The sequence below is a fragment of the Watersipora subatra genome, chromosome 10 (genome assembly GCF_963576615.1).
Source record: "Watersipora subatra chromosome 10, tzWatSuba1.1, whole genome shotgun sequence".
Lineage (NCBI taxonomy): Eukaryota > Metazoa > Bryozoa > Gymnolaemata > Cheilostomatida > Watersiporidae > Watersipora > Watersipora subatra.
In genome coordinates this window covers 37,988,656-38,001,538 of record NC_088717.1, presented here as the reverse complement: position 1 = coordinate 38,001,538, position 12,883 = coordinate 37,988,656, and the positions used below count along the sequence as shown (strand labels likewise).

At 34.6% G+C, this 12,883-nt stretch overlaps 1 protein-coding gene across 1 annotated transcript; it reads right to left on the bottom strand.

The window, feature by feature from the left end:
* Nucleotides 1–11,508: 11,508 nt before the first annotated feature.
* On the bottom strand, nt 11,509–12,659 carry LOC137407033 (putative uncharacterized protein DDB_G0271606). Its single transcript, XM_068093638.1, has 3 exons — nt 12,624–12,659; nt 12,266–12,436; nt 11,509–12,219 (listed from the first exon to the last, which is right to left on the bottom strand). The coding sequence occupies exons 1-3, from the start codon at nt 12,657–12,659 to the stop codon at nt 11,509–11,511; spliced, it is 918 nt and encodes a 305-aa protein (XP_067949739.1).
* Between the last annotated feature and the right edge of the window lie 224 nt (nt 12,660–12,883).

Genomic DNA, 12,883 nt, shown 5'->3' with positions numbered 1-12,883 from the left:
AATACCAAAGTACTCCTTATAAGTGTCCAAAATGTCAGTTATTTTTAAAACCGGCAAAAAAGTAACGATTAATTTTCTGTACTTCTACGTTAATTATAGAAACCTTCGGCAATTGAACAATGCCATAGACTGGTGAAATTTGCACGATTTTCTCGCAAAATGCACACGACTTAATGGTTCTACTCACTGTCGCAAGGCTTTATCGACATTTCGTTGTTCGTGCTTAATTTTGATTAAAAAGGCTTGTCAGGTTATAGTGGCGATTTTAAGCCAAATTAATCTGTCTAGTTATGTATTATCTGATCAGATGGGTAGGTTTTAGGATATTGTCTACACTTTTCAAAGACTTGGTAACATACATGTATTTAAATACATTCATATGTGTTTTGTATTGTTATTATACTTAAACGACTCCATAGAAAAATGGTTAAATTTGTTGATGACATTTCGGTACAAGGGTTTGGGATGACCGTTGATGAATATTTTTTGTGAGGTGTGCACAAATATGCATTTATCATAAAGCTCCCAAACACTCACTTCATTCATGTTTGGTCATGGGATAATTAGCATAAACTTATATAAGCCAAAGTATATACAAATTTCTGATTCGCTGACTGGTAGCCAATAGAAAATTTACCTTGGTCTAGAAATTACTTTTTGGTTAATAATAGCAATAAATTAAGGTCAAATGTCTCTTATCAAAGTTTGTCTGAAGAGAGTGTATCTTAACGGCTGTATATTTTTTGTGTTCAAGTAAACAGAAAGAATGCCATTAAAAAATACCTCTGTTATATCAGAGAACTGCAGGTGATATTAATCACCTAAATTATTTATGCTGAAGAATTAATGTCAGCCTGAAGTCAAATAAAGAGACATTTATTGCACTAGTAAATAAGGAATGGAAATAACATTATCCTTAACACCTAGGCAAGCTGCAAACACCTATCACACGGTAGTTTCAACTGATGGGTATCAAATCCTGGTTACGCAGAAGGCTCTCCTGCAAGCATCAAATAGTTTAGCTCGGTTTGTGTTTAAAAGGCCGCTAGCTATAATTGCTTACAACGGCGTGTACATTTTGTGTTATATTTGGTTATTTTTTCCTGTAATAACAGCTGTGTCGGTTCGAAGTAACGGTATGAGTGTGAGAAAAAATGATGACCTCTCGCAGGAACCAAACTCATACTCAGCTATTCTGTATAGCAGCCAAGTGCGCTACTAACTGCGCCACCACACCGCCAAAACCAAGAATAATTGTGCACATGGTTATTAAACCTGATGATTTCTTATGGCACACAAAACTAACAGCTTACTGGTGTTCTCTAACAACCAATCCAAACATTTTACAAAACTCAACATCAGTATATAATGTAGTTTTCTCTGAAATTCTGTTTCAAGTGTTTTAAAATTGTCTGATTTTTGAGATCAAATAAAAATATTCATAGATATGTGATAGTGAAGATTAAAAAAGAAAAAATGGCCGCTACTTCTGTGAGAATGCTCAATAATTACAAAAATGAGTGGGAAAGAAGAAAATCACAATGAAAGTAGCTAAAAAAACAAAAAGAAAAACTGTAGACTGAAAAATTATTTTAAGACTTTAAATTACAAGGTTTGGTTTCAGCTCCCCAATGCAGCTTTGCTCCATTTTAATAACCAAAGAACTAAGGCTAATACATATTACCGTATTTAGATGTTTAACTGCCTTTTTCAATGAGCACTTTTTAGCCTCAGATTAGCAAATCATGGTCAAACAATATCAAAAAGAAATACAAAATATTGCTACATTTTAATAAACTCAGAAATAGCTCTCTAAAAACATCTCACATATAATGATTTGATTTGCTCTGTCTAAGTTAATGATATATACGTATTGTGAGTGTGACATAATTTTTTATTGCAAGTGTACCAGGTGATGTAAAAAGCTGAACACAACAAACAGCATTGTGTAATATTTTGATTGAATTTAAACAACCTTGATCACAAGGCTTTGAGAGTAGTTTGATGAGATGCAGAGCTTAAACAAAGAAAGTTGTTTGCAATTTAAAAATTTTCTAATAAGTTACAGATATATATTTATATGTTACGTTAATAACAATAATTTCAATTCAAACTAAAGTTTTTTACAAGTTATGCCATACAAGAACCACAAAATAAAAAATAAAGAAGGGCAACAGTTAGCCAATAAAATCAAACCTATTGTTATTATATAACCTACATGTACTACCCGGAAGTCTCGAGTGTCATGAGAAAATGTCAGGTGTGTCAGTAAATCACAGAGAGTAAGTATATCCGCTATAATTGTGAAACATTTGAAGATGAATGATTGGCTCAGGTGGTACTGTACCGAAAATGTTGTGGGTTCAAATCCGATACAATGTAATCTTTTTCCTATCTCCAATCATGACTCCGGACAGACAGACTGTTGAACGGAGTTCTTATTATAGCAAAGCTGATACTCAGTTTAACTTAGTCTATTTTAGTACGATTGTAGAAACTTTTTGCTAAATTCAGGCATTGTGTTCTCATGCCGTTAATTTTTACTTCAGTAGCTGGTATACTTTCAATATCTGAAATAATTACACAGATATTTTAATATGGCAATTCAATGCCATTTGATACATATTTGAAATTTATTTCCAATTTATTTCAATTCTCTGAACTTCATTTTACTTAAAGGTTGACTTGCAACAAAATTCACATTACAGTTATTTGGTATCATAAGATTCACCATGTCCTACTCTGTTGTGTTGTAGGTGCCAAATACATGGAAATGTGATTAAAAGCTCTTAAAAGCTACAAAAACGAACAGTTAATCGCAGCCACACAAGACCGCCGTAATTTGGATTCGCGTTCCAAAACGGCTCAAAGGGACATAGTTGTTTCAGGATGGTTTCTGTTTACACTTTCATGCAACCTCAATCGTCAAAATATTTTCACAAATATACTTCACGCATTCAATAAAACTATGTCTATTCTTCTTACACGTCTGTTTTATCCTCATTGTAATGCTGTCACTTTTAGCACTGATATCTGATAACTTACTGTAAAAAAGTCGTTAAACGTTTCCACCATAGCTCGAAGGAGTACATATAATTGTCTGATAATCATGACGAGCCAGTTAATCACCTGTGATAATCGAAAAGTGCTGCAAAAATTATTTTCGAAGTATTGGGTCACGTGATCAGGTTGCGACTTGATGATTGAAGAATGCCGAAACAAAACTGTAAAGTAGCGAGCATTTATATTTAATAAGGGGTCTTCGGTAAAACCCAAAGCGTTGATCATAAACTAGTGCTACGGAAAGTTTTATATTGAGCTTTTTATTGGCCTTTCAATTCACGTGAGAACATCACGTAACAAGACAATAATCAAACAGTAATGACAACGTCAGAGAAATAAAGAGATTCCAATCTACGGCGGCTTTTCGTTTTTGAGCTTTTACGAGCTTGTAATCACATTTCCACGTATTTGGCACCTACAACACCAGAGTAAGACATGGTGAATCTTTTGATACCAAATAACTGTAATGTGAATTTTGTTACAAGTCAACCTTTAACTTAACGGTTCACATGCTTGATCTACATTTAGGACATTCAATTCTGTTAATCATTCTAAAAAAAATTAAAATTTGAGCTCAGTAATAAAGTATTTACTACTATAATATATTTAGAGAAATTGATTCAAACAGTTTGTACATGGCTTTTTTCTTGATAGACTGCAAAATATAGTCAGCTGGTCAACGAGCTTGGTGGGCAGAAACTAGAAGGCAAATATTTTACTCATCACCTGCAACCCTTTGTGCTACATTCTGCAGCTCTCCCTGTCACCTTCTGCAACCATCCCTGTCACCTTCTGCAACCGTTCCTGTCACTTTCTGCAACCTTTTTTGTTATCTTCTGCAACCTTCCTGTCAACTTCTGCAACCCTTTCTGGCACCTTCTGTAACTTTCCATGTCACCTTTTGCAGCCCATTTTGTCACCTTCTGCAACTCTTTTGTCACCTTCAAGCAGTTTACTCATCACTTGCAAACCTCCCTGTCACCTTCTGTAACCCTCTCTGTCACCTTCTGCAATTGTTCTTGTCACCTTCTGCAACCCTTTTTGTTATCTTCTGCAACCCTTTTTGTTACCTTCTGCAACCCTTTCTGATACCTTCTGAAACCCTTCCTGCCACCTTCTGCAGCCCTCTCTGTCACTTTCTACAGCTGTTCTTCTCACATTCTGCAACCCTTTTTGTTACCTTCTGCAACTCTTTCCGTCACATTCAGCAACCCTTTCTGTTACCTTCTGCAGCTCTTTCTCTCACTTGAATCAACCATTCTTGCCAGCTTCTGCACTCTTTCTGTCACCTTCTGCAACCCTTCCTGTCACTTTCTGCAACCCTTTCTGATACCTTCTGAAACCCTTCCTGCCACCTTCTGCAGCCCTCCCTGTCACTTTCTACAGCTGTTTCTCTCACATTCTGCAACCCTTTCTGTTACCTTCTGCAACTCTTTTTGTCACATTCTGCAACCCTTTCTGTTACCTTCTGCAGCCCTTTCTCTCACTTTAATCAACTCTCCTTGTCACCTTCTATATATATATATATATATATATATATATATATATATATATATCTGGTATATATATATCTGGTATATATATATATATATATATATATCTGGTATATATATACCAGATATATATATCTGGTATATATATACCAGATATATATATATATATATCCATATATATACATATATATATATATATAGAATATTGGACAGATTATTGCGAATAACAACAATGCGCAGCTATTAGATGAAAAGCCAACAGCAACATGCAGCTGTCGAGACCAAGATACATGTCCACTGCCAAATGCATGCACGTCTAGTTCTGTCATTTATCAGGCTGCAGTTATGACCAACGAACCTGATGCTGCCAAACAAACATATGTTGGCCTGACGGAGGGCCCATTCAAGAAAAGATATTACAACCATCGTAGCAGCTTTAACAATTCATCAAAACGAACATCAACAGAGTCCGATCCAGTACGACATCAAGTGGAGAGTATTGGAGAAAGCGATTAGTTACAATAAGGCCAGTAAACGTTGTAATTTGTGCATTTGGGGGAAGTACTTCATTCTATACAAACCTGAGCTTGCAAGTTTAAACTCATGAAACAAGCTTGTGTTAAAGTGCAGGCATTCAAATAAGCACTTGATTTGCAATGCTGTGACATGAACTAATTAAATTGCTGTATTGTACATGTATATAGCTGGCTTTTATCTTTAAGCTACTCGATGTGTTTTTGCATACAGTCATATGAGCGTCAGATCATTTTAGTTTTACCTGATGAATGGTAACAACCACGAAACTTTAAGTAGTAAACAGTTTTAAAAGTTTTGAGTTCTTAATATATTTTATATATATTTATATATATTATTTATATATATATTATTTATATATATAATACCATATTTATATTATTTATTTATATTATATTTATATTATTTAAAAGTATTATTGACTTACTGCAAATAGTTTGTTGAGTATAAGTCTGCAAATACATGTAGGTTGTATATTCCAAAGATAAATTGAAAAAATGAATACAAGTTTTTAAACCACTAACATTGAGTCAGCTCGTTCATATTATATTAGTATTTAGACTTCTACTTTCTGATAGTCACTTATCAAAAGTCTTTAATTTAAAGAAATATCAACACTAAGTTTCATTTCCAAAATATCAGAAAATTGCAAGGAAAACTTGCCAACATGCCAAACAGACATATTCTATCAAATAATCAGGAAAGTATTACTGTGATAGATTAAAATGTTCATAGTTTGAAATTATTGTCGCTGTATGAGATTCTGTTATTGTTACATGAGTCTTGCTAAAAAATCTGCACACTATCAATATATCAAGAATGTGCCATAAGCAAACACAATAATTGTATTTACATATGATTTGAGACTTATGATCCGCTGACAGGCCACCAATGAAAACCAGTTATAGCACTCACACATCTGCTCCTGGTTTTCTTTATAGCTATTAAAATGATTTAATGACAGTTAATTGGCTTGATATAAGCTGTAAGTTAAAGATATGGTATTCATATAAAACAAAGTGCTTAGATACAAAAAATGATTTATTAGCCTGCGGTCCTATCTGGTAAAACGGTGTCAAACTTTTATTCAAAGCTAGAAACTCAATCAGAAATATTAGAAATATGGAAAAATACCATCATTTTATTAAAGCATTGGAACACTTCATATTTGACTACATCGTACTCATTACCTCAACAGTTCAGATCATGCTGACTTTCTTAAATTTTACAAAAGAGAAGTGTTTGATAACTTGTGAATATTTTGTCTTTGAATGATGCCTGTTTTACACTCTACTTGAAAATTTATCTGAATGTCTAATAGACTTAAATATTTGTCTCTATGTATATTATACTCTAGTAGTTGTCTATACGTTTATGATACACTAATATCTGTCTATATGCACATTTAACCTTAATATTAGTCAATTTGATGAGCAATTTAAACGAGTGTTTGGTTATATAGCCAAAGTAAGTTACAGCCTATGATTTTTAAGGTTCTCAAAACATTATCGGTTTACAAAAAACAATTAAATAGCCATTCTCAATTAGCAATCAATACAAGACGTAACATTCTGCAACCCTTTCTGCCACTTTCTGCAATCCTCCCTTCCACCTACTGCAATCTTTCTTTCATCCTCTAAAACTCTTCTTGTCATTTTCTGCAAACCTTCTTGTCACCTACTGCAATCTTCCTATCACCTTCTGCAACCCTTTCTGTTACCTTCTGCAACACTTCCTGTCACCTTCTGCAACTCTTTCTGTTACTTTCTGCAACTCTTCTTGTCACCTTCTGCAACTCTTTTTGTCACTTTTAAGCAGTTTAATAAATACTCAAGTAATTTGCATAATAAATACATTGATGCATTTCTTCAATACATGAAAGCAAATATTTTACAGTAATCCAATCTTTCTCAAAAGTTCTTGCTCATATGTGTTCCTCATTTACTAAAAAGTTGATAAAAAGATCAAGTTTGACATAAACTTCAAATCGTCTTTTACTTTGAAGTTCACAGTAATTCATTTCTGAAAGGTAACCAACATACCTGATAGAAAACATATTTAGGTAACATTGACACAACAACTGACTTTTTGGTAGTGCCCATAATTGCCTATTAATCACCTAGAACTATATTAAACGTTAACAAGTATTTTAGTTGCCATGGTAAATTTTGCTTCGCATTGTGATAGCGCATTATTCTAACTCTGCTTTTTGAGGAAAGCTTTATGTGGAAGCCAAGTGTAGTATTGAATCGTAGTGTAGTATTGAATCGCTCACTCAATGAGATAAGATTAACTTTCAAATTAAAAAGTGTATTTGTAAAAGTGCAACATTCAGATGTATCGAGTAGAGAATTGACTGAACGGCTGACACACATGAAAGAGTACCATGTGCTTGTATATTTCAAGCTATGCATGACATGAGTCATGAGATACAAAAAAAGCAATAACATTACAAAATTAGTTTTTGTTTCAGAATAAGTCATATCCGCTAATACTTTTGTAAATCGGCTTTAGGAATGTCTTTCACCTTTACTAAATACCATTGGCTTATCTGTTTGATAATAGCATCACATGGTAGTCTGCTAGTACTTGTACCATCATGAAATGGTCCTTTTATTGAGTTCCTGTTATTGAGTAACTAACACTAGTATTTTTGTCTCTGTAAGCTTGGAAAGCTTTAGCAACCTCTCTAAAAATGCAACTCAGAACAAGATCTACAGGGAGTGTGAATGACAGCAAATTTCGATTAGGTCCACATTGCCTAGATTTAAAAATTACTGTATATCGCTTTAATACTCACTATAAAGGAGTGTATTGAAAACCCTTTTACAACTATTTTACCTGCTCCAATTAGGCCTAAAGGAAATGACAATTGGTTACACTACAAAATGGACACAGCATGTAGGAAAATATATTGTCTGCTCTTTACTTAGCCACCTTAAAAATGAACTTTCACATCGTTTTGGCAGATTCTATCAAAGAGTATCAGTATTTTTTATTATTTATTTTAGTTTTTGATGTTTGACATGATCTGACTCCCAGGATGTTTCAAGATTAAAATCTACAAAACTTTATCACGGTTAAAACGCTTAGATAATGTGGAAATATGACTTACATGTATATTATGAAATTATGACTTCTATAGTTGTAAAGAGACCAACAGAACAGAGATCTGTAACGCTGCAACTTAAATCAATAGCCGATATTAACTATAGCTACGATAGCAACTGGTGACTGGCAGTAAGATCAATTTAAACATTAAAAACAGTCGAACATGATAGTTTCTGATAAAACCTGCTAACATTCTGTGTAAGCTCATATTTAAATCTAGTCCTACTGGTTACTAAACTAAACAGCATCAATTCAAACATTTCTTGACAAGTATGCTGTTTCTCAGATACTCCAACCTGCCGGCGATCTTTTACTAAACGAGTCATTTACTTATAGACAAACCTATAAACCATTAGTTGGGTCAAATTCTTACAAGGAACACTTCATAATCATTACGGTTAATCCTGCTTTAATCCCTGAAGATTATGGCACACCCTGGCGACGCTGTGTGTTCTAGAATTTTTAGAATAAATACCTGTTGTGAAAACATACCCATCTGCAGGAAACTATCAACAAATGCTGTCATCACACTCCAAATCATAAGGAAGTAGGTGACTTGACTGTAGCTGATTGGAGGAATAAACCACCAATAACAAGCCACCAAGTTAATATTATTGTTGGCGAGTGTCACATATCACAAGGATAAGATCACACAGTCAAATTAAGAGATTTGGCATGTTTGGAAAATATTGGCTGCACAAACTTTACAGACATAACAATATTGTTTTTTTTCCTAAAAATACTGTTGATAAAGTTTTTGAACCACAGTATTGCTATCTAAAGAAACTTCCAAAAAAATTCTTGTAAAATTCCTATGATAATTAATGACGAAGCAATCTTGTAATCACTTGGCACAAGTTCCATTCTGTCGTCAATCATGCTAGTTTAGAAAATGTGATGTCAAGTTCAAACAGTTGGTAATGCATTTTTTGTTGAAATGTACCGTAAAACCTCTATGTAAACGCCATAGCCCTGTATCTTTCAACACTTCTCCTATAATGACCGTCAAGTTAGAGGTGGCGTTTAATTAGAAGTTTATTGGTAGGCTACAAGTGGCAAATAAGCTCGTAATACAATCGGCTTTTAAATTTTTACTATATTAAGTGCTGTGTCTGCCTGCCTGTCTGTTCGTCTTTCCGAAGCCGCATAAAAAACATTCAGTAATAAAAGAACATTTCGCACTCTGAACTCTGAACTCTGAACTCTGATAATCTGTTTTGCCACTAGGCATGCTATCAACTGTGCCACTTAACTGCCTTGCTGAATTGAAGATTTCCTATACATTACAGTTACATTCTGTTATTACATCTGACTATCTCACAGCGCACGAACTGCCAGCCTAATAATGTAGCATAATTTGTACAGAATATATTAGTTGTTCAAAGAAAAGTGGTTCTAGCATATTGATGACTATTGAAGTACATCTACCAGCTAGTTGGAAGCCTAACAGTTCTAGATTAACATGAACACAAAACAGATTAAATAGATTTGAGAAGCCTCAGACCTTAAATAAGTTTAGTAGAGAATAGATGTAACTACAGATTAGTAAAGTACCTCCATATTTATGCTAAATTGCTGATTGCAACTGATGCAAACACAGGACTACTAATACGGACATTTCTTTTGTGGTATGTATTATATTAGCCCTTTATTGCCTTTAGTAATCATCAACAAAACGATGTTTTTCAGTACATGCCAAAACAAAAATGGGATGTCAGAGGTCAGTAATTATTGCAGGAGTTGAACAAAAGTGTTTAAAAAGTTGGTAACCTAACAGTATTGAAAAGTTTGGATGGTGAAAAGTAGGTTGTAGTAACAGAAAGTTCATAAACTGAAACATTTGATAGTGAATGGAGTATGTTGGTGTCACGGAATAGAAAACAATGTTTGTCATGTGTGAAACAATAGATAAAACTGTTCTGGAGAAAGTTCTGCAAATTTGGGATAAGAGAGTATGTTCAAAGATTTTGAGATGTGATTGATGGAAGTGTGGTGAGCTAAGGGTCTTGGTATAAATTTCTGTAAAGTTGATTATTGTAATTTGATGTTAGGCTTGCAGCCAGCTTAGCTAATAGCTAATAGTTAGCATATAAGGAGGCTACTGATTACATATTGTGGTTTTGTAGCAGACAGAATAATATATTTAATAATATTTCATGTTTAATGAGCTATAACAATATATCATAAAATATATATAAAAAGAGTCATTTTGATTCGTTTACCAGCAACCAATAAAAAAGTAGGAATGGAGCAAATAATTACCTGTGAGTAATAAAGACAGGTGAAGTGTTATATAAGTAAACACTTTCAAAGGTGAAGGTTGCCTAGCAACTATGGATGGCATGCAGAGGTATGCCAATTTAGCACATCAACAATTTACTCTAGTGTTAGAGTGGAGCATTAGCCTTTAGACCATCCTACAAGTTAAACTACACACATTGTCAGTAGCAAATTTCACAAGTTATTGTAGCCTAAAGGCTTGCTTATGTGTTGTGTTAAAGGTGGTGATTTTCCCTTCTGTTTTTGGATAAAGTACTAGGTTGAAAGTGAATCTAATATTATTTTCATCAAAAGCAACACCTTCCTCAAGCGTATGAGGTCTTTGATAAAAAAGTGTACACAAGTTGCTACATTTGAAAGTCACCTGTACGATCTACCACATGGTGCAGTAAAATCACCATGATACACTTGACCATAAAGGATAAACAAAGTGCAAGTATGCTGGCAATGTGACAGCGCCTGGCTTTGCGCTTTGCGTAAATTTTTTGTGGCCTGATCATCTGCTGCAGTTGGTTTGCACTTCTTATATGGGTGTACTAGATGAACTACCTGGCGTTGCCCAGGTAATAAATAAATCCTTGGACAGAAAGTTGATGTGTATTTAACATAAAACAACATTTTCAATTCTGTTTTTCAAACTGCATATTATGAGAAAAGTTTTTGTGTAGTTGAAACAAGTTAGGAGAGAAAGTAAAAACAATTGTAAAGGTTTTCAAACTTTTTCAAACAACTATAACTTTCAAACTGCAAATCACGAGGAAAATGTTTTTTGCAGGTCAAATAAATTAACAAAAAATAAAACAACTATAAAAGGTTTTAAATGCAAAATATTAAAGTAAAATAATTAGCAAATAATAACTAAATTAAGTCTGTTTTGGTACAATTGCAATGAAAGATAATTTGGTAATTATACAGTTAATACAAACTAAAAAAAAATAAAAATAAAAATTTTAAATAATTTGAATTAGTAATAAGAATTCTTGCATAGAAATGTGTGTATATAAAAAAGTTACTGTTCCAGCAGAAGCTATCTATCCAAACTTTGACTAGGCTGATACTGGTCTACCTCTTGAGACTGGTACTGGTCTACCTCTTGAGACTGGTACTGGTCTACCTCTTGAGACTGGTACTGGTCTACCTCTTGAGACTGATACTGGTCTACCTCTTGAGACTGATACTGGTCTACCTCTCGAGACTGGTACTGGTCTACCTCTTGAGACTGGTACTGGTCTACCTCTTGAGGCTGGTACTGGTCTACCTCTTGAGACTGATACTGGTCTACCTCTTGAGACTGGTACTGGTCTACCTCTTGAGGCTGGTACTGGTCTACCTCTTGAGACTGATACTGGTCTACCTCTTGAGACTGGTATTGGTCTACCTCTTGAGACTGGTACTGGTCTACCTCTTGAGACTGGTACTGGTCTACCTCTTGAGACTGGTACTGGTCTACCTCTTGAGACTGATACTGGTCTACCTCTTGAGACTGATACTGGTCTACCTCTCGAGACTGGTACTGGTCTACCTCTTGAGACTGGTACTGGTCTACCTCTTGAGGCTGGTACTGGTCTACCTCTTGAGACTGATACTGGTCTACCTCTTGAGACTGGTACTGGTCTACCTCTTGAGACTGGTACTGGTCTACCTCTTGAGACTGGTACTGGTCTACCTCTCGAGACTGGTACTGGTCTACCTCTTGAGACTGGTACTGGTCTACCTCTTGAGGCTGGTACTGGTCTACCTCTTGAGACTGATACTGGTACCTCTTGAGACTGGTACTGGTCTACCTCTTGAGACTGGTACTGGTCTACCTCTTGAGACTGGTACTGGTCTACCTCTTGAGGCTGGTACTGGTCTACCTCTTGATACTGATACTGGTCTACCTTTTGAGACTGATACCGGTACCTCTTGAGACTGGTGCAAATGTAAAAATGAGATATCGTACTGTCTTTGTCTGACTGAACGGAGACAAAATGTAGAGGTTCTTCTTACAGATATGGTATTGGTATTATTAGTACTTTTGTTTATCTTACATGAACATTGTTGTAATGTCTATTCCTGCCACTAACTTTACCATGTGTAATTGGTGAGGTTTTGTCTTTCAATTTTATTCAGGACTATTATGGTTGTTTCTAAAGAACATACATCATGGTGTAAATAATAATCAGTGTGAGTTGGCATTATCCCATGTGACCTACAAATGTTTTACTACAGATGTGATTTACTCTAACAAGCATAGACAGTAACCTTTTTGGGTGTAGTATAGTTCAACTTTACTACTCTACTAGGAGTGATCTCTTTATACTAATATCCAATCAATGTTAGATCCATTATCTGATTTTGCACTCTATGAACAGGACTGATATATCACATCTGTTTAAAACTTTCCATTACATACACATTGT

What these genes read in the sequence shown, in the direction of transcription:
- LOC137407033 (XM_068093638.1), bottom strand. Translation starts at nt 12,659, where the DNA reads ATGCCAACTCACACTGATTATTATTTACACCATGAT. An exon ending in ATTATTATTTACACCATGAT is followed by an intron (nt 12,437 to 12,623) that starts GTATGTTCTTTA and finishes GTCTCCGTTCAG; the next exon opens with TCAGACAAAGACAGTACGAT. An exon ending in ACCAGTACCAGTCTCAAGAG is followed by an intron (nt 12,220 to 12,265) that starts GTAGACCAGTAC and finishes CAGTCTCAAGAG; the next exon opens with GTAGACCAGTACCAGCCTCA.